Source organism: Hyla sarda, chromosome 9 (genome assembly GCF_029499605.1).
Source record: "Hyla sarda isolate aHylSar1 chromosome 9, aHylSar1.hap1, whole genome shotgun sequence".
NCBI lineage: Eukaryota > Metazoa > Chordata > Amphibia > Anura > Hylidae > Hyla > Hyla sarda.
The window spans coordinates 164,217,815-164,245,243 of record NC_079197.1 but is presented as its reverse complement, the minus strand read 5'-3'; the positions used below and the strand labels follow the sequence as shown (position 1 = coordinate 164,245,243).

The 27,429-nt window shown below is 42.9% G+C and overlaps 1 protein-coding gene across 1 annotated transcript; it reads left to right on the top strand.

Moving 5' to 3' along the window:
* Window positions 1-9,554: 9,554 nt before the first annotated feature.
* LOC130291626 (mucin-2-like) lies at window positions 9,555-21,962 on the top strand. Its single transcript, XM_056540605.1, has 4 exons — window positions 9,555-9,692; window positions 13,228-18,129; window positions 18,218-18,324; window positions 21,390-21,962. Exons 1-4 carry the CDS (start codon window positions 9,632-9,634, stop codon window positions 21,453-21,455), a joined length of 5,136 nt encoding a protein of 1,711 aa, XP_056396580.1. The 5' UTR covers window positions 9,555-9,631; the 3' UTR covers window positions 21,456-21,962.
* The last annotated feature ends 5,467 nt before the right edge of the window (window positions 21,963-27,429 follow it).

The window sequence follows — 27,429 nt, the reverse complement described above, 5'->3', positions numbered from 1 at the left end:
AGTAGTACTATGGCTGGAGGGTCATGGGACTGCACTGAGTAGAACAATGGCTGGAGGGTCTTTGGATTGCACTGAGTAGTACTATGGCTGGAGGGTCATTGGATTGCACTGAGTAGTACTATGGCTGGAGGGTCATTGGATTGCACTGAGTAGTACTATGGCTGGAGGGTCATTGGATTGCACTGAGTAGTACTATGGCTGAAGGGTCATTGGATTGCACTGAGTAGTACTATGGCTGAAGGGTCATGGGATTACACTGAGTAGTACTATGGCTGGAGGGTCATTGGATTGCACTGAGTAGTACTATGGCTGGAGGGTCATTGGATTACTCTGAGTAGTACTATGGCTGGAGGGTCATTGGATTGCACTGAGTAGTACTATGGCTGAAGGGTCATTGGATTGCACTGAGTAGTACTATGGCTGGAGGGTCATTGGATTGCACTGAGAAGTACTATGGCTGAAGGGTAATTGGATTGCACTGAGTAGTACTATGGCTGGAGGGTCATTGGATTGCACTGAGAAGTACTATGGCTGAAGGGTAATTGGATTGCACTGAGCAGTACTATGGCTGAAGGGTCATTGGATTACACTGAGTAGTACTATGGCTGGAGGGTCATTGGATTGCACTGATTAGTACTATGGCTGGAGGGTCATTGGATTGCACTGAGTAGTACTATGGCTGAAGGGTCATTGGATTGCATTGAGTAGTACTATGGCTGGAGGGTCATTGGATTGCACTGAGTAGTAATATGGCTGAAGGGTCATTGGATTGCACTGAGTAGTACTATGGCTGAAGGGTCATTGGATTGCACTGAGTAGTACTATGACTGGAGGCTCATTGGATTGCACTGAGTTGTACTATGGCTGAAGGGTCATTGGATTGCATTGAGTAGTACTATGGCTGGAGGGTCATTGGATTGCACTGAGAAGTACTATGGCTGAAGGGTCATTGGATTGCACTGAGTAGTACTATGGCTGAAGGGTCATGGGATTACACTGAGTAGTACTATGGCTGGAGGGTCATTGGATTGCACTGAGTAGTACTATGGCTGAAGGGTCATTGGATTGCACTGAGTAGTACTATGGCTGGAGGGTCATTGGATTGCACAGAGTAGTACTATGGCTGAAGGGTCATGGGATTACACTGAGTAGTACTATGGCTGAAGGGTCATGGGATTACACTGAGTAGTACTATGGCAGGAGGGTCATTGGATTGCACTGAGTAGTACTATGGCTGGAGGGTCATTGGATTGCACTGAGTAGTACTATGGCTGGAGGGTCATTGGATTGCACTGAGTAGTACTATGGCTGAAGGGTCATTGGATTGCACTGAGTAGTACTATGGCTGAAGGGTCATGGGATTACACTGAGTAATACTATGGCTGGAGGGTCATTGGATTGCACTGAGTAGTACTATGGCTGGAGGGTCATTGGATTGCACTGAGTAGTACTATGGCTTGAGGGTCATTGGATTACACTGAGTAGTACTATGGCTGGAGGGTCATGGGACTGCACTGAGTAGTACAATGGCTGGAGGGTCATTGGATTGCACTGAGTAGTACTATGGCTGGAGGGTCATTGGATTGCACTGAGTAGTACTATGGCTGGAGGGTCATTGGATTGCACTGAGTAGTACTATGGCTGGAGGGTCATTGGATTGCACTGAGTAGTACTATGGCTGAAGGGTCATTGGATTGCACTGAGTAGTACTATGGCTGAAGGGTCATGGGATTACACTGAGTAGTACTATGGCTGGAGGGTCATTGGATTGCACTTAGTAGTACTATGGCTGGAGGGTCATTGGATTACTCTGAGTAGTACTATGGCTGGAGGGTCATTGGATTGCACTGAGTAGTACTATGGCTGAAGGGTCATTGGATTGCACTGAGTAGTACTATGGCTGGAGGGTCATTGGATTGCACTGAGAAGTACTATGGCTGAAGGGTAATTGGATTGCACTGAGTAGTACTATGGCTGGAGGGTCATTGGATTGCACTGAGAAGTACTATGGCTGAAGGGTAATTGGATTGCACTGAGCAGTACTATGGCTGAAGGGTCATTGGATTACACTGAGTAGTACTATGGCTGGAGGGTCATTGGATTGCACTGATTAGTACTATGGCTGGAGGGTCATTGGATTGCACTGAGTAGTACTATGGCTGAAGGGTCATTGGATTGCATTGAGTAGTACTATGGCTGGAGGGTCATTGGATTGCACTGAGTAGTAATATGGCTGAAGGGTCATTGGATTGCACTGAGTAGTACTATGGCTGAAGGGTCATTGGATTGCACTGAGTAGTACTATGACTGGAGGCTCATTGGATTGCACTGAGTTGTACTATGGCTGAAGGGTCATTGGATTGCACTGAGTTGTACTATGGCTGAAGGGTCATTGGATTGCACTGAATAGTACTATGGCTGGAGTTTCTCCTCATATAGTGACTCAGACACCTGCTACTTGTTCCGATCATTTTATCAGCTCCTTGATATCTCTGTTTCACCATTATCTCCATGTTCGTGCCACCCACACCTCTCCATCTTTCCTGACTCATAACACTACGGGTGTACTTACTTTCCATTGTGTAATCTGGTGATCACTCTTCTCACCCAGCCTAATCCTCAGTGGTTATATTTTATACTTTCTCCCTTACACTGTATGAAGCATATTTGACCTCTTCCTCATACATGACACATAGTTAAAAGCATTTTTTCTGTACAACAGTAAATCCTTTGCAGACGCCTGTATTACCACAGCCTTGGCTCCTCTCCACCATCTTGTTTCATAATAGATGTCACTAATGGATCATCACATTGTTCTCTCCATGTATAAAGAGGAGCACACCCAGACTGTGGAAGAGACCTCCTGGGTACTTTCTATCTCTCCCCCCCCTATAAATCTATGACTGCACCTATATTAACACACACTCACTACATGATATATATTATCACACACTCCTTATATTATCAGTGTAATGCCAGCACATGTATATATATATAGAACAGACCAAAAGTTTGGACACACCTTCTCATTCAAAGAGTTTTCTTTATTTTCATGACTATGAATATTGTAGAATCACACTGAAGGCATCAAAACTATGAATTAACACATGGGGAATTATAGACATAACAAAAAAGTGTGAAACAACTGAAAATATGTCATATTCTAGGTGGAAAGTGTCCCCAAGTTCAGTCACAAAAACCATCAAGAGCTACAAAAGAAACTGGCTGACATGCGGAGTGCCCCAGGAAAGGAAGACCAAGAGTCACCTCTGCTGCGGAGGATAAGTTCATCCGAGTCACCAGCCTCAGAAATCGCAGGTTAACAGCAGCTCAGATTAGAGACCAGGTCAATGCCACATAGAGTTCTAGCAGCAGACACATCTCTAGAACCACTGTTGAGAGGAGACTGTGTGAGGCCTTCATGGTAGAATATAAGCTCGGAAACCCCTGCTAAGGACAGGCAACAAGCAGAAGAGACTTGTTTGGGCTAAAGAACACAAGGAATGGACATTAGAGCAGTGGAAATCTGTGCTTTGGTCTGATGAGATCTTTGGTTCCAACCACCGTGTATTTGTGCGACGCAGAAAAGGTGAACAGATGGACTCTACATGCCTGGTTCCCACCGTGAAGCATGGAGGAGGAGGTGTGATGGTGTGGGGGAGGAGGTGTGATGGTGTGGAGGAGGAGGTGTGATGGTGTGTGGGGGGGGGGGGAGGGGGGGGGGCTTTGCTGGTGACACTGTTGGGGATTTATTCAAAATTGAAGGCATACTGAACCAGCATGGCTACCACAGCATCTAGCAGCGGCATGCTATTCCATCCGGTTTGCGTTTAGTTGGACCATCATTTATTTTTCAACAGGACAATGACCCCAAACACACCTCCAGGCTGTGTAAGGGCTATTAGACCAAGAAGGAGAGTGATGGGGTGCTGTGCCAGATGACCTGGCCTCCACAGTCACCGAACCTGAACCCAATGAAGGCAAAAGGGCCAACAAGTGCTAAGCATCTCTGGGAACTCCTTCAAGACTGTTGGTAGACTTTTTCTTCACTATATTGGAGTGCTACTGCCTTCTTTGCTGGACTGTCTATCTATATTATATCTATTTCTCTATCTATCCATCTATCTATATATTGCCTCTCATACTTTCTCTTTTTCTATCTATGTCATACCGGAATGAGGTCTGTATGTGTACCCAATGCATATCTATCTATCTCATATCTATCTATCCATCCATCTATCCCATATCTATCTATCTCATATCAATCTATCTCATATCTATCTATCTCATATCTATCTATCTCATATCTAGCAATCTATCTATCTCATATCTATCTATCTCTAATCTATCTATTTATACCATATCTATCGATATATCTATCTATCCCATATCTATCTATCCATCTATCTATCCATCGATCTATCTATCTATCTATCCCATATCTATCTATCCATCTATCTATCTAGAATTAAGAAGAAATTTTTGGCAGCACACGTAGAAGAGAGGGGTGCACGCTGGATAACCCGGTCCCAGGTCCAAAGTAATTATGCAAAGAAGCGGCGGCACACCAATTTCCAAGTGAAAAAAATGGATGGCTTTTATTTCAACCAAACATCTATAGGAGCGACGTTTCGCCTGTCTCACACAGGCATTGTCAAGCAGTGACTGATATACAATGTGAGGTTTACTACCAGGCGCCTTATGTTAAGATATGGTGTGTATTTTGCCCTGTATAGTATGATCATCCTCACATTATACCGTTTTCCTTCTATTTTGTAAACAATCACGTGATTCACTAGCTGTCACTTGTACACTATTTAAACCTCACATTGTATATCAGTCACTGCTTGACAATGCCTGTGTGAGTAAGGCGAAACGTCGCTCCTATAGATGTTTGGTTGAAATAAAAGCCATCCATTTTTTTCACTTGGAAATTGGTGTGCCGCCGCTTCTTTGCATCTATCTATCTATCTATATATCCCATATCTAAATATCCCATATCTATCTGTGGTGTCCCGGTACCGCATCCTATACGGTACCTATATATAGGTCCCCATAGCCAGAGTCCCTAGGACGTCGGGGTCCTTCTTATCTAGTCCACCCCTTGTCACCTCTCATCTAGAAATTAGTAAATCTAACAGTTTATTCAGGATTTATATAAGTATAATTGTACAAATGTATATAATTGGTTAATTACCTGTACGGAGCGTAGCAGGACCTGCGGTTCACGTGATCAGGTAAACTCTATGGTTTTTTGCTTAAGGACCTTTGAAGGTCCCTATGACGTATTGCACCCATCATTCCTTGTAAAGGTGAGTGACAGATATTCGGACCAATTAAAACGGCCCTGCCCTGCCCATATAAGGGAGCGGCAGCCATTGCTCACTCTCTTTTCCTCGTGGGCTCTTGTGAGAGAAGGATCTGCGCTGCTGTCATCAGTGAGTTTAGGCCTGAGCCTTGCGGCAACGGCTGATTGTTACCAAACCGTGAGTGTATCAATCCCTAAGCACTCTGCAGGATCACCGGACCTTATCTATCCCCTAAATCCAAACGGATCTTCACTAATTACCCTAAATTCAGAGACTTATAGCAAAAGTCAAGGTCCGCAACAACTGTCAGTCACTGAAGTGTATAGAGACTGTATTGATGAGACTGTTACTGTTCATTGGATGTACCACAAGCCTTTAAGTAAAGTTTAACCAAGTTCATGTTCAGCTACCTTGTGGACCTTCAGTCATTTTATGCATGCACCTATCGTTACTGGGAAGGGCGGCGATAGGCCGGAGAATTACCTCAGCATATTAGCCCTCAGCCTGGCGTCACGAACTATAGGGTTAACCTTAACCCCTGATATACTAAAGCAAAACCCTGACTACACTACCACTACCCCAGAGGCCTACCACATATCTATATCATATCTATCTACTGTATCTATCTCATATATATCTATCTACTGTATCTATCTATCTTATATCTATCTCATATCTATCTATCTCATATCTATCTATTTTTTTATGTACACTGAGATAATAATGTATTTATATTTATGCACTTTATCATAATGATATGTAATCACTGTTATCATTGTCATTTATATGCTGCACTTGTACTTGTTTGCATGCTTGAAAATGGCCGCACTGGGCGACCGAAACGTTACTTCACATTGGATGCAATAAATACACATTTTGATCCCCATTTAATCCTTTTGGAGAGCTGCAGTTTATCTTCTACACACTGGGGGAGATTTATCAAAACCTGTGCAAAGCAAAAGTTTCCCAGTTGCCCATAGCAACCAATCAGATCGCTTCTTTCAGAGGCCTTGTTAAAAATGAAAGAAGTGAGCTGATTGGTTGCTATGGGCAACTGGGACACTTTTCCTCTGGACAGGTTTGATAAATCTCCCCCACTGTATCTATCTCATATCTATCTATATACAGTCATGGCCGTAATTGTTGGCACCCCTGAATTTTTTCTAGAAAATGAAGTATTTCTCACAGAAAAGGATTGCAGTAACACATGTTTTGCTATACACATGTTTATTCCCTTTGTATTGGAACTAAACCAAAAAAGGGAGGAAAAAAAGCAAATTGGACCAAACTCCAAAAATGGGCTGGACAAAATTATTGGCACCCTTAACTTAATATTTGGTTGCACACCCTTTGGAAAAAAATAACTGAAATCAGTAGCTTCCTATAACCATCAATAAGCTCCTTACACCTCTCAGCCGGAATGTTGGACTACTCTTCCTTTGCAAACTGCTCCCGGTCCCTTATTGGAAGGCGCCTTTTCCCAACAGCAATTTTAAGGTCTCTCCACAGGTGATCAATGGGATTTAGATCTGGACTCATTGCTGCCACTTCAGAACTCTCCAGCGCTTTGTTGCCATCCATTTCTGGTGCTTTGTGACGTATGTTTGGGGTCATTGTCCTGCTGGAAGACCCAAGATCTCGGACGCAAACCCAGCTTTCTGACACTCGGCTGTAAAGTCCGACACAAAATCCATTGGTAATCCTCAGATTTCATGATGCCTTGTACACATTCAAGGCCCCCAGAGGCAGCAAAACAACCCCAAAACATCATTGACCTCCACCATATTTCACTGTAGGTACTGCGCTCTTTTCTTTGTAGGCCTCATTCCATTTTCGGTAAGCAGTAGAATGATGGGCTTTACCAAAAAGCTCTATCTTGGTCTCATCTGTCCACAAGACGTTTTCCCAGAAGGATTTTGGCTTACTCAAGTTCATTGATGCTCCCTGAGCCTGCAGGACAGCTTGAAATCTTTGGAACTTGTTTGGGGCTGCTTATCCACCATCCGGACTATCCTGTGTTGACACCTTTCATCAATTTTTCTCTTCCGTCTACGCCCAGGGAGATTAGCTACAGTGTCATGGGTTGCAAACTTCTTGATAATGTTGCGCACTGTGGACAAAGGCAAATCTAGATCTCTGGAGATGGACTTGTAACCTGGAGATTGTTGATATTTTTCCCCATTTTGGTTCTCAAGTCCTCAGACAGTTCTCTTCTCCTCTTTCTGTTGTCCATGCTTAGTGTGGCACACACAGACACACAATGCAAAGACTAAGTGAACGTCTCTCCTTTTTATCTGCTTTCAGGTGTGATTTTTATATTGCCCCCACCTGTTACTTGCCCCAGATGAGTTTAAAGGAGCATCACATGCTTGAAACAATCTTATTTATCCACAATTTTGAAAGGGTGCCAATAATTTTGTCCAGCCCATTTTTGGAGTTTATTTGACATTATGTCCAATTTGCTTTTTTTCTCCCTTTTTTGGTTTAATTCCAATACACACAAAGGGGGAAATTTATCAAAACCTGTGGAAAGGAAAAGTTGCACAGTTGCCCATAGCAACCAATCAGATTGCTTCTCTCATTTTGCAGAGGCCTTGTTAAAAATGAAAGAAGCAATCTGATTGGTTGCTATGGGCAACTGGGCAGCTTTTCCTCTGGACAGGTTTTGATAAATCTCCCCCAAAGGGAATAAACCTGTGTAAAGCAAAACATGTGTTACTGCAATCCTTTTCTGTGAGAAATACTTCATTTTCTTGAAAGTTTTCAGGGGTGCCAACATTTACGGCCATGACTGTATCTATCTGTCTAATATCTATCTATCCATCTCATATCTATCTATATAACTCACATCTATCTATCTAATATGTATACATCTCATGTCTATTTATCTATCTATCTATATATTTCATATCTATCCATCTCATATCTATCTATCTATCTATCTCATATCTATCTATCTCATATCTATCTATCTATCTATCTATCTCATATCTATCTCCTATCTATCTATCTATCTATCTCATATCTATCTATCTCATATCTATCTATCTATCTCATATCTATCTATCTATATCATATCTATCCATCTCATATCTATCTATCTATATCTATCTCATATCTATCTATCTCATATCTATCTATCTATCTCATATCTATCTATCTATATATATATTTCATATCTATCCATCTCCTATCTATCTATCTATCTATCTATCTCATATCTATCTATCTATCTATCTCATATCTATCTATGTATCTCATATCTATCTATCTATCTATCTCATATCTATCTCATATCTATCTATATCTATCTCATATCTATCTATCTCATATCTATCAATCTCATATCTATCTATCTATCTATCTCATATCTATCTATCTCATATCTTTCTATCTCATATCTATCTATCTATCTCATATCTATCTATCTCATATCTATCTATCTATCTATCTATCTATCTATCTATCTCATATCTATCTATCTCATATCTATCTCATATCTATCTCATATCTATCTATCTATCTATCTCATATCTATCTATCTCATATCTATCTATCTCATATCTATCTATCTCATATCTATCTATCTCATATCTATCTATCTCATATCTATCTCTCTCATATCTATCTATCTATCTCATATCTATCTATCTCATATCTATCTATCTCATATCTATCTATCTCATATCTATCTATCTCATATCTATCTCATATCTATCTATCTATCTATCTATCTCATATCTATCTATCTATCTCATATCTATCTATCTATCTATCTCATATCTATCTATCTCATATCTATCTACCTATCTTATCTCATATCTATATATCTATCTCATATCTATCTATCTATCTATCTATCTCATATCTATCTATCTATCTATCTATCTCATATCTATCTATGTATCTCATATATATCTATCTCATATCTATCTCATATCTATCTATCTATCATATCAATATTTATCTCTCATCTTGCCTTCTTCTCTCCATCTTTCCGTGTCACAGCCTCTCATGTTCTGTATACGGTGTATAACGTTTTGTAGAGCTCTTTGTGTATATAAACAGTTACACCCCTCCCAATAGATAAGCTCTACTATTCATGGCACTTCAGTAGTGGCACTCCCTGTTTTCGCTCTTCTACCTATTGTATGTGAGGGAGATATCTGTACAGTTTACATTAGACATGTCTCATCCTGAGGTCACTAATGACATCAAAATGTAATCATTTCCCCACCCACCGAATAAATCCCGGCATATAAAACTGTATTCTGGGGATCTAGAATCATTTTATTAAGAATAGAATAAGTGCAGGATCTGCCATGGAGTACCCGGGACTACACGCTGCCCCCCTGGCACTGCTGGTCACCATTCTCATAGCTGGTAAGTCCCCACCCGGCATATCATTGGGATGAATACAGAGCTACCGGCAATGACATCCAACATTAACACCGATGAATGGACGGTCGGTGTCCGTGCAGCTGCAAGTTGTAGTTTTGTGACATCTGGAGGTCCACAGTTTGGAGACCACTGTGATATTCTCACTATCTCATAGCCAGCATTAACCTTATTTGTGGACAAGAAGCCAAGATTGACTTTATGTGAGGGTGAAAAGCCAGCATTGACCCTATGTCAGGGTGGGAAGCCAGCATTGACCCTATGTCAGGGTGGGAAGCCAGCATTGACCCTATGTCAGGGTGGGAAGCCAGCATTGACCCTATGTCAGGGTGGGAAGCCAACATTGACCCTATGTCAGGGTGGGAAGCCAGCATTAACCTTATTTGTGGACAAGAAGCCAAGATTGACTTTATGTGAGGGTGAAAAGCCAGCATTGACCCTATGTCAGGGTGGGAAGCCAGCATTGACCCTATGTCAGGGTGGGAAGCCAACATTGACCCTATGTCAGGGTGGGAAGCCAGCATTGACCCTATGTCAGGGTGGGAAGCCAACATTGACCCTATGTCAGGGTGGGAAGCCAACATTGACCCTATGTCAGGGTGGGAAGCCAGCATTGACCCTATGTCAGGGTGGGAAGCAAGCATTGACCTTATATGAGGATGAGAAGCCAGCACTGACCTTATAAGAGGGTGAGAAGTCAGCACTGACCCTATGTGAGGGTGAGAAGCCAGCATTGACCTTATGGTAGTGTCAGAATAGAGCACTGATCCTATGTGAGGTTGAGAATGAAGTATTGATCTTCTGTGAGTGTGAGAAGCCAACATTAAACCTATGTGAGGGTAAGACTATAGTAGCCCATTCACCTTATTCCACAGCCATCCGAACTCCCAGCTTTCCACCCACAGATGATGTTGGAGTTTTTTCTGCTAAATCCTAATGTTCTATGAGGGACAAGCAAGTAACAGAGTAGTCGGGCTGTGGTTCACCCCTCCCCATAGAAAAATTTCAATGTTCAGTCCTGTCGAACATTTATGTAGAGATCGGGAGAGGTAACTGTTTGCCAAATGAACATACAGCCAACAGTTATTGACAATACCTTAAGGCATTGACCTCATGTTAGAATGTCTAGAATGTGTTATTGATCTTGGATAAGGGTTTGAATAAGGCCTGTTTGTGAGGAGAAGCATGTACCACTGACCTGCTGACTGGACAGACTTTTCATGTGGCTATGTTGACTCAGGGTAGGGTCACACATAGCGCATACGCAGAGTATTTTACTCTGCAATAAATCTGCTGGGCAGCGGGAAGTACGCAGCACATTTTGCTATGAATAGGCACACAGGACATCCCACTGCTGCCCTGTGTGTGCAGTAAGGTTTGGAGGGATGTCCTGTGTGCCTATTCTAAACGTGGCGCATATTTCCCGCTGCCAGGCAGATTTATTGCAGAGTAAAATACTCTGCGTATGCGATAGGTGTGACATGAGATTCTTTTGCTTACAGAATTAAAGGTGCCCATACATCATGTATGGTTGTCATCTATAGGTGCTATCTCTCTCCCGATGAACATGAACATTCAGCTCAGCCTAACATTCATAATTGTGGTATAGCATTAGGATACTAAGCCAATGGTTTAAGCGGAAAGAGTACATGAGTGTTGAAGCGTTGCTCTTTTTTGAAAACCTTTTTTTAATTTTATTTTTATATTATTTTATTATTATTAGTATTATTTTTATTATGTCTTAGACCTGTAACATTTGGATTTTCCTGCTGACATAGCTGCATGAGGTCAGGGTGTCATGGGATGGCTTGTAGTTTTTACTGGTATCACCTTAGGTCAGTGGTCTCAAACTGTGGCCCTCCAGATGTTACAAAACTTCAACTCCCAGCATGCTGGGAGTTGAAGTTTTGCAACATCTGGAGGGCCACAGTTTGAGACCACTGCCTTAGGTAATAGCCAACTTTTTGTTTCCAATCTTTGCGAAGATAGAAGAACATTAAATAACTATTCTGCCATTTTTATTCTATTTTTATTTTTTTATTTATCTTCATGGACAAGGTCAGAGTTCATTGACAAGGTCAGAGTTCAGAGTTCATTGAAATTCAAGCTCTTACCGCATGGTTTTAGCTGTATGTCGGTGTATGACACAGTTCAAGAGCCTGCGCAACTGTTGTGCCACATTAGTGTTGCATGGAAACTGTTGCGGGCTGCGCGGCGGGGAGCGGTATGTGCTCCGGTGTTCACCTATACAGGGTGCCTCCAGTTGTTTCCCCACTACAACTCCCAGCATGCCCGGACAGCCAATAGATGTCATGGCAAGCTGGGAGTTGCAGTGGGGAAACAGCTGGAGACTCCCTGTATAGGTGAACTACGGGCGGAAGTGTCGGCCCCAGCAGGCATCAGTGACGTGGTGCCTGCTGGGGAAGTCTGCCTGGTAGTGAGCACGCTACTAGGCAGACAAAAAAGCATTTTTAATATGTAAAAAGAAAAATTAAAGGCAGGGAGGGGGTTAGGGATAGATGGGTAATAGGCAGAGACAGAAAAAAAAAGTGATGGTGGGAGCTACCCTTTAAAGGAGAACTTCGCCAAAATTAACTTATCCCCTATCCACAGGATCCAGCGCCCGGACCCCCAGCAATTACCGGGATGGGACCTCAGTGAGGAGTAGGTGCTGCAGCCGGCACACACACCATTCATTTCTATGGGAGCGCCAAAAAGAACCGAGCACAGCTCTCAGGCATCATTGGAGCTCCCATAGAAATGAATGGAGCTCGTGGCATCTACCGGTAGAGGACACGCGCTCCTCACTGGGAGAGCCAAGGTCCCATCCTGGAGATCGCGGGAGGTCCAGCGGTCGGACCCTCCACGATCAGTTACGTATCCTCTATCCTGTGGATAGGGGCTAAATAAACTTTTGTCAGGTCTAGAAAGCCAATTTTTTCAACTCGAATTCTACATTATTGAGACAATCCATGTTCAGAATCCTCAGCTATTAACCAGACTTGAAAACATCTACAGACACATCTCTTACCTGGAATGGATCGTATGTGAGTGTTTTACCGGGCAGTTGAATGAATTCAATGGCTGCCTTGTAATGCTTCATTTCCCCTGTGGTGGGGCTGTAGGGGGATTGATGACTTACCTGGTTCCACCACAGATCACTGATCACTAGGGTTCCTATCAGCAAGGTGCCCTTTCATTGTCTTATTTTTAGTGATCTCTTATAACAAACAAAGGATTGTCCAATTCTATTTCCAAGAAATAGGCGCCAATCTTGCCAATGGCTGTGATAAAGTCAGTCCTCCTAAAGTAACTTAAATGGGACTGACTACACTACCAGACACAGGCAATAGACAAAATGTGTTACTAGAAATAGAGGAAAACCTGTCTTTCTTTATTTATTTATTTCATTTATTGCCTTTTACAACAGTTTTTCATATGCGTTTCATGGTTTGTATAAATGGATAAGACCTGTATTATCTTCACACGGAGGGTTCTTACACTATGTCCCTTTCCACAGGACAGAATACTGAAGCCGGATTGCTTGATCCTGTTCTCAACCCAATAATAAACATATTTTCCAGTACAACAGAATCTCCAGATCTTCTCCCAACCAGCGGTCAACCACAAGATGCAACAACAGACTATTCCCACACAGAAGATACCCTGTATACAACTCTTGTTACCTATTTTGAAACCAGTAATATTCCAGAAGAGACCCCATTCATAAGTACACTTCCCAGTGATGAAACCAGTGGTCAGCCAAAAGAGACCACGTATATAAGTATTCTCTCCACTAATAAAACCAGTAGTCAAGCAGAGGATTCCACATATTTAAGGACTCTCCCCACCATAGGACCAGAAGAGAACAGCTCTACACCATTATCAACAGAAAGTAATAGTCAACCAGATGGGACACTGTATACAGGAGCACCTTCTATAACACCAACTCTTAACCTATCACCCAGCACCAGATCATCTCAAGAACCCAAAACTGCAGCTGTAAATCCCACCACAAGTGCTAGCACATCTTCCAGAACCTTCTCTGCGATGCTTACAAGTACAATGTCCACAAATGGTGATTTGAGCACCAAGTCTACATCATATAACAGCACACCTTACAATGCCTTGTCATCAACCCAGAGTAACGTGATAAATGCATCCTACCATACAAGTATCCAAACAACTGTAACCAAAAATGAACCAACATCAGATATGGTAACCACTATTTCTTCGGGTATACCACCAACACTAAATACCAATAGCCAGTCTACATCAACTGCTTTTATGTCAGTAACAAATGAAATCTCAACTACATCAGTGATCCGCAATGGCATTAGTGTACTTCCACCATCAACAATTCAACCATTAGTAAATAATACTACAACTATGTCTTCTGCTACATTACCACCTTCCCCAATATCAACTAATGGCATTGACACAGATCCAAGTACAACAACATCATCTACTGGGATAAAGACTTCCACTCAAGTAGGAACAACCAGTACTCAAGCAGAATCAGACACCAACACAAATATTAGTACAGTTACCAGGAGCCCTCCTATGAACAGTACTGGTGTATATTTAAGCATATCAGCTTTGACTAGCAGTATCCTGAACAACTCTTCCAATGGTGTTACAAATGTAAAACCAACATCAACTAGTCAATTATCATCAAGCAGTGACCGAACTACATCAGCCCTTAGTAACAAAGTAAATAATTCAGAAACTACCACCAGTGCCCAGACTACGGCACCCAGTGTTCCTCTGATATCAACCAATGTCCCACCGATGTCAAACACTTCCCAACTGGAATCAACCTTTGTTACAGCAGCACCAAGTATGAGACCTACTCAAAGCACAATGGACTCTTCTAGCAGTTTCACACAAGGTTCTAAAGTTGGAACAGTCACACAAACAAGTGAATTAGTTTCAACCAAAGACATTATGATGACTTCTTCCAGTAATGAGAGCCAATCACCAAAGAGTATTTTCACAACAGTCATTCCTGGCACGGACCCTCATACTATGAACGGTACCGATGTATATTTAAGCACATTAGCTTCATCAAGCAGTATCCTGACCACCTCTTACAATGGTGTTACAAATATAAAACCAACATCAACTAGTAGTCAACCACCACCAAACAGTGACAGAACTACATCAACACTTAGTAACAAGGTGAATAATTCAGATACTACCACCAGTGCAAAGATATCAACCAATGTCCCAACCCAGACTACGGCACCCAGTGTTTCTCTGATATCAACCAATGTCCCACCGATGTCAAACACTTCCCAACTGGGATCAACCTCTGTTACAGCAGCACCTAGTATGATACCTACTGAAAGCACAGTGGACTCTTCTAGTAGTTTCACACAAGGTTCAAAAGTTGGAACAGTCACACAAACAAGAGAATTAGTTTCAACCAAAGACATTATGATGACTTCTTCCAGCAATGAGAGCCAATCACCAAAGAGTAGTAACACAACAGCAATTCCTAGTAGCAGTAGCACGGACCCTCAGACTATGAACAGTACTGGTGTATATTTAAGCACATCAGCTTCATCAAGCAGTATCCTGACCAGCTCCTCCAATGGTGTCACAAATATAAAACCAACATCAACAAGTAATCAACCACCACCAAACAGTGACAGAACTGTATCATCATTTAGTAATAAGGTGAATGATTCAGAAACTACCACCAGTGCCCAGACTACAGCACCCAGTATTCCTCTGATATCAACCAATGTCCCACCGATGTCAAACACTTCCCAACTGGGATCAACCTCTGTTACAGCAGCACCAAGTATGATACCTACTTATAGCACAATGGACTCTTCTATTAGTTTCACACAAGGTTCTAAAGTTGGAACAGTCACACAAACAAATACATTGGCTTCAACCAAAGACATTATGATGACCTCTTCCAGCAATGAGAGCCAATCACCAAAGAGTAGTAATACAACAGTCATTCCTGGCAGCAGTAGCACGGACCCTCATACTATGAACAGTACCGGTGTATATTTAAGCACATCAGCTTCATCAAGCAGTATCCTGACCAACTCTTCCAATGGTGCCACAAATATAAAACCAACATCAACAAGTAATCAACCACCACCAAACAGTGACAAAACTACATCAACACTTAGTAACAAAGTGAATTATTCAGATACTACAACACCCAGTGTTCAGACTACAACACCCAATGTTCAGACTACAACACCCAGTTTTCCTCTAATATCAACCAATGTCAAAACAGTGTCAAATACATCCCAACTGCGTTCAACCTCTGTTACAACAGCAGCACCAAGTATGATATCTACTGAAAGACCAATTGACTCTTTTAGTAGTTTCCCACAAGGTTCTCAAGTTGGAACAGTCACACAAACAAGTGCATTGGCTTCAACCAAAGATATCATTGTGACTTCTACCAGCAATGAGAGCCAATCCCCAATAAGAAATAGCACAACAGCAATTCCTAGCAGCAGTAGCATCGACCCTCATACTATGAACAATACCGGTGTATATTTAAGCACATCAGCTTTGTCAAGCAGTATCGTGACCAATGGTGTAACAAATATAAAACAAACATCAACTAGTAATCATCCACCATCAAACAGTGACAAAACTACATCAACACTTAGTAACAAAGTGAATTATTCAGATACTACCACCAGTGCCCAGATATCAACCAATGTCCCACCAATATCACACACTTCTCAACTGGGTTCAACCTCTGTTACAGCAGCACCAAGTATGATACCTACTCATAGCACAATGGACTCTTCTAGTAGTTTCCCACAGGGTTCTAAAGTTGAAACAATCACACAAACAAGTACATTGGCTTCAACCAAAGACATTATGATGACCTCTTCCAGCAGTGAGAGCCAATCACCTAGAAGTAATGGCACAACAGCAATTCCTAGCAGCAATAGCACAGACCCTCATACTACTATGCGCAATTCAGCAACATCTTTAGGTTCATCATCTCCCAATACCAGGAGCTTCAGCACATCTCCTGGTAATGATGGCGGTAATCCAATAACTCTGAACAACGTCACGCTAACAACTTCTGAAAGTGGTATTACCAACCAGGCAGTTGTGAATGACACAGTGACTGGTTCAGACCTAACAACATCTGGTGTCACCACAAGAAGTACAGAAAGACATTCAAGTAATATGTATACAGGTACAGCTTCATCTCCTATTCTATCTACAATAACCACAAGTCCAACTATGACTTTTTTCGGTAAGGTCACAGGTGACCTTAGCATGTCTTCCGATGCCACTACCAACTCACCTATTACTCTGATTAACGAAACCTCCCCTTCTGATTCCTCCAATATCATGCCATTGAAAAACAGTACCAGTGTGACGCCTTCAATTGATACTGCTAGTACAACATCATTGGGCTCAGGAAGTTCTATGCAATCGACACCAAGAGCCACCAATAAAGTGACCTCATTTAATAATGGAACAAGTATCCAACCAGTATCAACCAGTAGCACAGTTACAGCTTTCAGTGGACCTACTATCACCAGTAGTTCCTCAGTTGACATGACTAAATCAGTGTCATCTTCTATGTCAACAACATCAACACCCAATATTACAATGATTTCTGTTAGTGAATCTTCCAGTGTCCACTCAACTTCAGAAAGTAGCACGACAGCGTCACACAGGGACATTACCAATAGTCACAATGTTCCAATGAACACAACACCTTCATCAACAACTTCAACGCAAAGAACCACAATTAACCTTACAAGTAGTTCAGTGGTACCAAGCAGCAGCTCATCCAGTTCTCCCAGCAACCCAACATCTTCTACAGCTTCATCTTCCACCAATCCCGACTCTGGTGCACACACTGTGTCCACTACATCCAGTCCTCCCAGCAACCCAACATCTTCTACAGCTTCTTCATCTTCCACCAATCTGGACTCTGGTACACACACAGTGTCTACTACATCCAATTCTCCCAGCAACTCAACATCTTCTACAACTTCTTCATCTTCCACCAATCCCGGCTCTGGTACACACACTGTGTCCACTACATCCAGTCCTCCCAGCAACCCAACATCTTCTACAGCTTCTTCATCTTCCACCAATCCCGGCTCTGGTACACACACAGTGTCTACTACATCCAATTCTCCCAGCAACTCAACATCTTCTACAACTTCTTCATCTTCCACCAATCCCGGCTCTGGTACACACACAGTATCTACTACATCCAATTCTCCTAGCAACCCAATATCTTCTACAACATCTTCATCTTTCACCAATCCTTTCTCTGGTACAAACACAGTGTCCACTACTGGTCCCAAGTCCTCTTCAGCAGCAGCAACCAATTCTGGTTCTTCTTCCCAAATGACTCCTTCTGCCACCTTCACCAATAACCCAAGCACCCAGCACCAGAGTTCAGGTAAATGAAAATATATTAGACAAATGCATTAAATTTAGAAGGAAAATAAGTGAGTGTGAGCTAATATATACCTTGTATCTTCTTTCAGTTGCCACCACCAATGGTTCCACCAATTTTCTGGCCCCTTGGAAAATCATTGTCATCTCCCTGGCTGTTGGCGTTGGCACTTTCCTTTTATTTGGAGGAACGTTATTGGTAAGTCCTTCTCTGCAACTTACCTAAGAAATATTAGACAAGCACAGCAAACAAAATAATTAGACAGATATTTCCAGCCCTCAAAAGGTCCTTGGGGTCTTATGCAAATAGCAAATAGCGCTAGGTTAAGTAGCAGGTCTTAATAAGGACCATCTTAAAGGGGTATTTCGGTGGAATTTTTTTTTTTTTTTAAATCAACTGGTGCCAGAAAGTTAAACAGATTTGTAAATTGAAATCTAAATCCTCCCAGTACTTATCAGCTGCTATATGCTCTAGAAATGTATTTTCTGTCTGACCACAGTGCTCTCTGCTGACACCTCTTTCCCTGTCAGGAACTGTCAAGAGCAGGATAGGTTTGCTATAGAGATTCGTTCCTGCTCTGGACAGTTCCTGACACGGACAGAGGTGTCAGCAGAGAGCACTGTGGTCAGACAGAAAGGAAATTCAACTAGAAAAGAACTTCCTCTGTAGTATACAGCAGCTGATAAGTACTGGAAGGATTAAGATTTTTAAATTGAAGTAATATACACATCTGTTAAACTTTCTGGCACCAGTTGATTAAAAAAACAAAATAATAATGTTTTCCACCAGAGTACCCCTTTAAGACATAATGCCCATCTCATTTCACTGTATGGCAACTAATTCCCCCTTAGCCTACTTTGACTCCCCCTCTTGGGGTGATCATATTTGAAAACAGTCAGCTAAACCAACAGATTTCGGCAGAGCCAGCTGACTATCTAATGTCTATGAAGTCTAGAAAAAGAGACAAAGTGTAAAAACACCAAAGTAGTGGAGCGGAAATGGATAGAGGCCACTTACCTCAGACGGTTGTGTAACATCATACACAACAATGAAATGAGCGTTTTGAGGGAAGATACGATCCCATCTGCACCCTTCCCGCTGCTGGATAATAGAGGAACAGTTTGGACTTCCAAATGGACTGCAGGTTCAATTCGGCACTTAAGGGGCCCACCACATCAAGGACAATAAAAACATTGTTTATTCACAGACATGCAACACGTTTCACTGCGCATGCGCAGTGAAACGCGTTGCATGTCTGTGAATAAACTACTTGTTTATTGTCCTTGATGTGGTGGGCCCCTTCAGCATCAAATCGATCCTGCAGTCCGTTTTGAAGCCCAAATTGTTCCTCTAATGTGTATGAAGGCTTCCTGATGTCTTCGACAGATCGGCCATGTTAAATTGTAAGATCTGATCCTTTTGTTATCCATAGAGTTAAAGAGTACCTGTCATGATCCTGTTAAATGTTATAATCCTCCAGGTCACTGCCCCCATCATGATAAACCACCTCCTGCCTTTATTTTTATTATTTTTTAGTTTTCTGCTCAGGCTCAGATTCACAGATTGGGAAGGGGCGTTCCCCAGCAGGCGTGACATCATCTGAAGCCATACAGGGGAGAACTTCCTCCCTCACTCTGCTACACACAGCCCAGAGCAGTTCAGTGTGAGATGAGCTATGGTTGGCTAAGGCTGCACACACACCCCTCAGCACTTCAGACTGCATTTCTTGATTTCGGACTTCTGCCAGGCCAGCAGGAGTCCAAAGTCTGGGCAAGAGATGGGGGGAATGTGCTCTGGGAGACACCTAGTGGCAGCTTTTTTAAACACAAATAAAACATGGAAAACTTATTTTTCTAAACAAAGTACATTAGAAAGATTTTTTATTTACCATAAGGAGTGCAATAGCAAAAAAAAATTTAATGAGCGCGCCCATTTAAAGGGATACTCCGGTGGAAAACTTTTTTTTTTAAATGAACTGATGCCAGAAAGTTAAACAGCTTTGTAAATGACTTATATTAAAAAAAATCTTTACCCTTCCAGTACTTTTTAGCAGCTGTATGCTACAGAGGAAATTCTTTTCTTTTTGAATTTCTTTTTTGTCTTGTCCACAGTGCTCTCTGCTGACACCTCTGTCCGTGTCAGGAACTGTTCAGAGCAGCATAGGTTTGCTAAGGGGATTCTCTCCTGCTCTTGACAGTTCCTGATAAGGGCATCAGGTGTCAGCAGAGAGCACTGTGGGCAAGACAAAAAAGAAATTTAAAAAGAAAAGAATTTCCTCTGTAGCATACAGCTGCTAAAAAGTACTGGAAGGGTAAAGATTTTTTTAATAGAAGTCATTTACAAATCTGATTAACTTTCTGGCACCAGTTGATTTAAAAAAAAAATTTCCACCAGTGTACCCCTTTAATCTTACCACTCTCTATACTGACAACACATGCACGCTTGGGTGAGCTGTGAGTACATATGAAGGCGTACATATGTAAACAAGCTTGTTTGGCCGTCAGCTGTTGAAGGTACCTTTATTACATCTCCATTTTTTTAAAGGGGTTCTCCGGTGCTTAGACATCTTATCCCCTATTCGAAGGATAGGGGATAAGATGCCTGATTCGCAGGTGTCCCGCCGCTGGGGACCCCCGTGATCTTGCACGCGGCACCCCGTTTGTAATCAGTCCCTGGAGCGTGTTTGCTCCGGGACTGATTACCGTCAACCACAGGGCGGGCGGCGTATGACGTCACGCCCCCGCCCCCGTGTGATGTCACGCTCCACCCCTCAGCTATCACGCCCCCTCCCGTAGGCTTGCATTGAGGGGCGGAGCGTGACATCACACGGGGGCGGGGGCGTGACGTCACACGCCGCCTGCCCTGTAGTAGACGTGGACTGATTACAAACGGGGTGCCGCATGCAAGATCACAGCGGTCCCCAGCGGCGGGACTCCCGCGATCAGGCATCTTATCCCCTATCCTTTGGATAAGGGATAAGATGTCTAAGCACTGGAGTACCCCTTTAAGAAACCAGAAGACAATGGCATTGCACACAACAGGATAGGGCAGCCCGAGCCCTCACTATACTATGTTACCCATCCCTCCTCCCCCCAACACTGGCTTCATCGCTATTAGTATCACGAACGATCCCAAATAATCATCTTTGGCCAAGATTTTCGATATACATTTGTCTATGCTTTACTATGATAACTATAACATTGACACCATCATGAGATCCCATATGAGACACACCATCTCTGACTCTCGAATTCACTTTACAGGCATTACACTATTTCCGAAGACCTAAAGGAATGAACCGCTACGTTGTTTCGGGCTCCTACATTTAAGTGGCTGAGTTCACTACCTCAAACGTAGTCATTTCTACCTTGAAGCAAAAGTATTATGTCCGGTGAGGTCTTGTAATCTATACTGCCATTCCTGGCCAATGAGAGTATTGCAGCAGAATCGTCGTAGAAGATGTTGTATACGACTGTTACCGATTTGATGTATTTATTTATTTAAGAGCTACCTGTTACTCCACGTTACTGACACCCTATGGCCACTGTGAGTGTTATAGATGCTCCGCCACATAGAATACAGTGTGAGGGTGACATCTAGTGGTAGATGTGTGTGTTACATATATTATATTGCGATGTATTTATAACAATGATATGACGTAAGCATGTTTGCTAAACTGATAACCAAAGTGATGCAGCATTGCCGGTCAGTGCGAGCACTTTAGATACTATGTAATAAAGATTTTGTATAATTTATTTTTTTATTAGCATCCTGAAGTTACTGTGTGGCGTTTTATGTTATGCAGCAGCAAATGGCCGAAAGATGATTAAAGAAAGTTAAAACCAACAAGGAAGCATCTGTGTCAGTCATTACAAGAGATAGTGTTAGTTGTTGTTGTTGTTATTGTTGTGTAGATCAGTAGAGAGTGTAAGCCAGTGGGTTTTCCTCTGAACAGCGTCAGCCATAGAGTTCCCCCATAAACCCAGAGGGTTTCCTCTGAACAGCATTAGCCAGAGAGTGCCCCCATAAACAGTGTCAGTCAGAGGGTTTCCTCTAAACAGCATTAGCCAAAGAGTGCCCCCATAAACAGAGTCAGTCAGAGAGTTTCCTCTGAACAGCGTCAGCCAAAGAGTGCCCCCATAAACAGAGTCAGTCAGAGAGTTTCCTCTGAACAGCGTCAGCCAAAGAGTGCCCCCATAAACCGAGTCAGTCAGAGAGTTTCCTCTGAACAGCGTCAGCCAAAGAGTGACCCCATAAACAGAGTCAGTCAGAGAGTTTCCTCTGAACAGCGTCAGCCAAAGAACGCCCTAGCATCCAGAGGGATCCCTGTGAACAGTGTCAGTTGGAATTTTCCATCATGAATAGCAACAGGTACCGTGATTAGAAAAACATGGCTAATAGAGCTACACCTGTCCATGTGTTGTATCTGGTATTGTAGCTTTGTTTATTTAAAGTGAATGGGACTAAGCTGCAATACCACCCACAACCTCTGGAGAGGAGTTAAAGGGATACTCCGCTGCTCAGTGTTTGGAACAAACTGTTCCGAATGCTGGAGCTGGTGCTGGGAGCTTGTGACGTCATAGCCATGCCCCCCTCATGACTTCACGTCCCACCCCCTCAATGCAAATCTATGGGGAGTGGAGGTGGAGCGTGACGCCATGAGGGGGTGGGGCTATGACGTCCCGAGCTCCCGGCGCTGGCTCCAGCGTTCGGAACAGTTTGTTCCAAACGCTGAGCAGCGGGGTATTCCTTTAAGGAATTCAGCATGTTTTTCTCATCTCTGATCATTTTAACCTCTTAAGGACGTAGGGCGTACCTGTATGCCCTACGCCCGGTCACGGTATTTAAAATGTGACCCTGCGTCATACCGGGTCGGTCCCGGCAGCTAATGATAACGGGACCCTGGGCTAAAAGCGTGCAGCACCAATTGTTGTGCCGCCTGCTATTAATCCTTTAGACGCGGCGATCAAAGTTGATTGCTGCAACTAAAATGAAAGTAAAAGCTTCCCGGCAGCTCAGTCGGGCTGATCGGGACTATCACGATAAAATCGCGATGTCCTGATCAGCTAGGACGCGAGCGGAGGTCCCCTCACCTGTCTCCATCCCGTCCCATCGGCGTTTGATTGCTCCAAGTCTGAGATACAGGCTTGAGCAATGGACCACCTATAACACTGATCCATGAAAAGCTATGGCTTTGCAGTGATCAGTGTAAAAGATCAGTGTGTGCAGTGTTATAGGTCCCTATGGGACCTATAACACTGCAAAAAAAAAGTGAAAACGTTAATAAAGGTCATTTAACCCCTTCCCTAATAAAAGTTTGAATCACCCCCTTTTCCCATTAAAAAAAAAAACTGTGTAAATAAACATATGTGGTATCGCCGCGTACGGAAATGTCCGAATTATAAAAATATATCATTAATTAAACCGCACGGTCAATGGCATACGCGCCAAAAAAAATTCCAAAGTCCAAAATTGCGTATTTTTGGTCACTTTTTATATCATGAAAAAATTAATAAAAAGCGATCAAAAAGTCCGGTCAATACAAAAATGGTACCGCTAAAAACATCAGATTACAGCGCAAAAAATGAGCCCTCATACCGCCCCGTAAGCAGTAAAATAAAAAAGTTATAGTTATATAAGATGACAATTTTTAACGTATAAATTTTCCTGCATGTAGTTATGATTTTTTCCAGAAGTCCGACAAAATCAAACCTATATAAGTAGGGTATCATTTTAATCATATGGACCTACAGAATAATGATAAGGTGTCATTTTTACCGAAAAAATTTACTGTGTCGAAACGGAAGCCCCCAAAAGTTACAAAATGGCATTTTTTCTTCAATTTTGTCGCACAATTATTTTTTTTTCCGTTTCGACATGGATTTTTTGGTAAAATGACTAATGTCACTGCAAAGTAGAATTGGTGGCGCAAAAAATAAGCCATCATATGGAATTTTATGTGCAAAATTGAAAGAGTTATGATTTTTAGAATGTGATGAGGAAAAAATGAAAATGCAAAAATGGAAAAACCCTGATTCTTTAAGGGGTTACAACAAAGAAGCCATACATTTATTTATACTCCTGTAATGCTATCCGATTTTAGGGATAAATGCCAGAAAAGTGACCACTTCTGCTATTAAGCACCCTCCATGGTGCAGAGCTAATACAATTTTTTTTCTATTTCTGTTTGCTAGTATCTCTCTCTGACTATAACCCTGTCACACACTATAACCCCTAAATATACAGTCATGGCCGTAATTGTTGGCACCCCTGAATATTTTCAATAAAATGAAGTATTTCTCACAGAAAAGGTTTGCAGTAACACATGTTTTGCTATACACATGTTTATTACCTTTGCGCATTATGGAACTATACCAAAAAAAGGGAGGAAAAAGGCTAATTGGACATAATGTCACCAAACTCCAAAAATGGGCTGGACAAAATTATTGGCACCCTTAACTTAATATTTGGTTGCACACCCTTTGGAAAAAATAACTGAAATCAGTGGCTTCCTATAACCATCAATAAGCTCCTTACACCTCTCAGCCGGAATGTTGGACCACTCTTCCTTTACAAACTGCTCCAGGTCTCTTATTGGAAGGCGCCTTTTCCCAACAGTAATTTTAAGATCTCTCCACAGGTGATCAATGGGATTTACATCTGGACTCATTGCTGCCACTTCAGAACTCTCCAGGGCTGTGTTGCCATCCATTTGTGAGGGCTTTTTGACGTATGTTTGGGGTAATTGTTCTGCTGGAAGACCCAAGATCTTGGACGCAAACCCAGCTTTCTGACACTGGGCTGTACAGTGCGACCCAAAATCCGTTGGTAATCCTCAGATTTCATGATGCCTTGTACACATTCAAGACACCCAGTGCCTGAGGCAGCAAAACAACCCAAAACATCACTGACCTCCACCATATTTCACTGTAGGTACTGTGTTCTTTTCTTTGTAGGCCTCATTCCGTTTTCGGTAAACAGTAGAATGATGGGCTTTACCAAAAAGCTCTATCTTGGTCTCATCTGTCCACAAGAGGTTTTCCCAGAAGGATTTTGGTTACTCAAGTTCATTTTGGCAAAATGTAGTCTTGCTTTTTCTGTCTCTGTGTCAGCAGTGGGGTCCTCCTGGGTCTCCTCCATAGTGGGGTCCTCCTGGGTCTCCTGCCATAACATTTCATTTCATTTAAATGTCAACGGATAGTTTGCGCTGACACTAATGCTGCCTGAGCCTGCAGGACAGCTTACATATCTTTGGAACTTGTTTGGGGCTGCTTATCCACCATCCAGACTGTCCTGCGTTGACACCTTTCATACATTTTTCTCTTCCGTCTACAGTGCCATGGGTTGTAAACTTCTTGATAATGTTGCGCACTGTGGACAAAGGCAAATCTAGATCTCTGGAGATGGACTTGTAACCTTGAGATTGTTGATATTTTTCCACAATTTTGGTTCCCAAGTCCTCAGACAGTTCTCTTCTCCTCTTTCTGTTGTCCATGCTTAGTGTGACACACACAGACACACAATGCAAAGACTAAGTGAACTTCTCTCCTTTTTATCCACTTTCAGGTGTGATTTTTATATTGCCCACACCTGTTACTTGCCCCAAGTGAGTTTAGTGGAACATCACATGCTTGAAACAATCTTATTTTTCCACAATTTTGAAAGGGTGCCAATAATTTTGTCCAACCCATTTTTGGAGTTTGGTGACATTATGTCCAATTTGCTTTTTTCCCTCCCTTTTTTGGTTTAGTTCCAAAACACACAAAGGGAATAAACATGTGTACAGCAAAACATATGTTACTGCAATCCTTTTCTGTGAGAAATACTTCATTTTCTTGAAAAATTTCAGGGGTGCCAACATTTACTGCCATGACTGTAACCCTACCACTCACTATACTTTATGAATATAACTGGGTCACACACTATACCCCACTGTTGCCAAACATAAAATACTGTGTATTCTTCTGGTAGGAGGTAGCCATGACTTCTCTCCTCTTACTCTTTCCTCCCTCTTCCCCTGCTATGCTGGTGCACATGGGTCAGGAAGTAAAAGGAGTATTGCAGCCATAGACACTTATTCCCTATCCGTAGGATAGGGGATAAGTGTCTGATCGCGGGGGGTCCAATCGCTGGGACCCCCCACAATCTCCCGTACGAGGACCCTGCATTATCGCGGCTCTGCATGTCTAATGCGCGTGTCGTCGACCTCACTGATGCTGCACGAATGCTGCATCTCCGCCTCTCCCATAGAGATACATGGAGCAGAGCCAGGGTCCCAGCATTCGGACCCCTTGTGATCAGACACTTATCCCTTATCCTGCAGACAGGGGATAAGTGTCTATGGCTGGAGATCTCCTTTAGCATCTATTCACACGTACAGGATCCTGTGCAGATTTGATGCGCAGGATTTGTAGCTGCAGATTAGAAGCGGCGCTCATTCATTTAGTTTACATTGAAATCTGCAGCAGAAAATCCTGCGCATCAAATCTGTGTACGTGTGAATAGACCCTTACGGTGGAAAGCGCAAAGTTACCAACAAAATAAATTGATATGTTAACAGAAAAACCAGAATCAACCGTCCTGGAACCAGCAGGACAGTTTAAAATTTTTAAGCACCGTCCCACTGTCCTAGGAGGTCTGTCCTGCTATGGTGCCCAGGACCAAATAGTCCTATTTCCCTCTCTCTCTCTCTTAAAGGGGTACTCCGCCCCGAGACATCTTATCCCCTATCCAAAGGATAGGGGATGAGATGTTAGATCGCCGCGGTCCCGCTGCTGGGGACCCCGGGGATCGCTGCTGCAGCACCCCGCTATCATTACTGCGCAGAGCGAGATCGCTCTGCAGGTAATGACGGGCGATACAGGGGCCGGAGCATTGATACGTCACGGCTCCGCCCCTCGTGATGTCACGGTCCGCCCCCGTCAATACAAGTCTATGGGAGGGGGCGTGGTGGTCGTGATGTCATGAGGGGCGGAGCCATGACGTCGCGCTGCTCCGGCCCCTGTATCGCCCGTCATTACGCACAGAGCGAACTCGCTCTGCACAGTAATGATAGCGGGGTGCTGCAGCAGCGATCCCCGGGGTCCCCAGCAGCGGAACCGCGGCGATCTAACATCTTATCCCCTATCCTTTGGATAGGGGATAAGATGCCAGGGGCGGAGTACCCCTTTAAATTGCTCAGAGCAATACCGTATTTTTCGCCGTATAAGACGCACTGATCCGGAGTGGCGGGGACACGTGAGTATAACCTCTTATACCAGTGGTCTTCAACCTGCGGACCTCCAGATGTTGCAAAACTACAAC

Bases quoted from the DNA above. Each gene is read 5' to 3' on its own strand.
- LOC130291626 (XM_056540605.1), top strand. From the start codon at position 9,632: ATGGAGTACCCGGGACTACACGCTGCCCCCCTGGCACTGCTGGTCACC. The intron at 9,693-13,227 runs GTAAGTCCCCAC...CCCTTTCCACAG, and splicing joins GGTCACCATTCTCATAGCTG to GACAGAATACTGAAGCCGGA. The intron at 18,325-21,389 runs GTAAGTCCTTCT...TTCACTTTACAG, and splicing joins TATTTGGAGGAACGTTATTG to GCATTACACTATTTCCGAAG.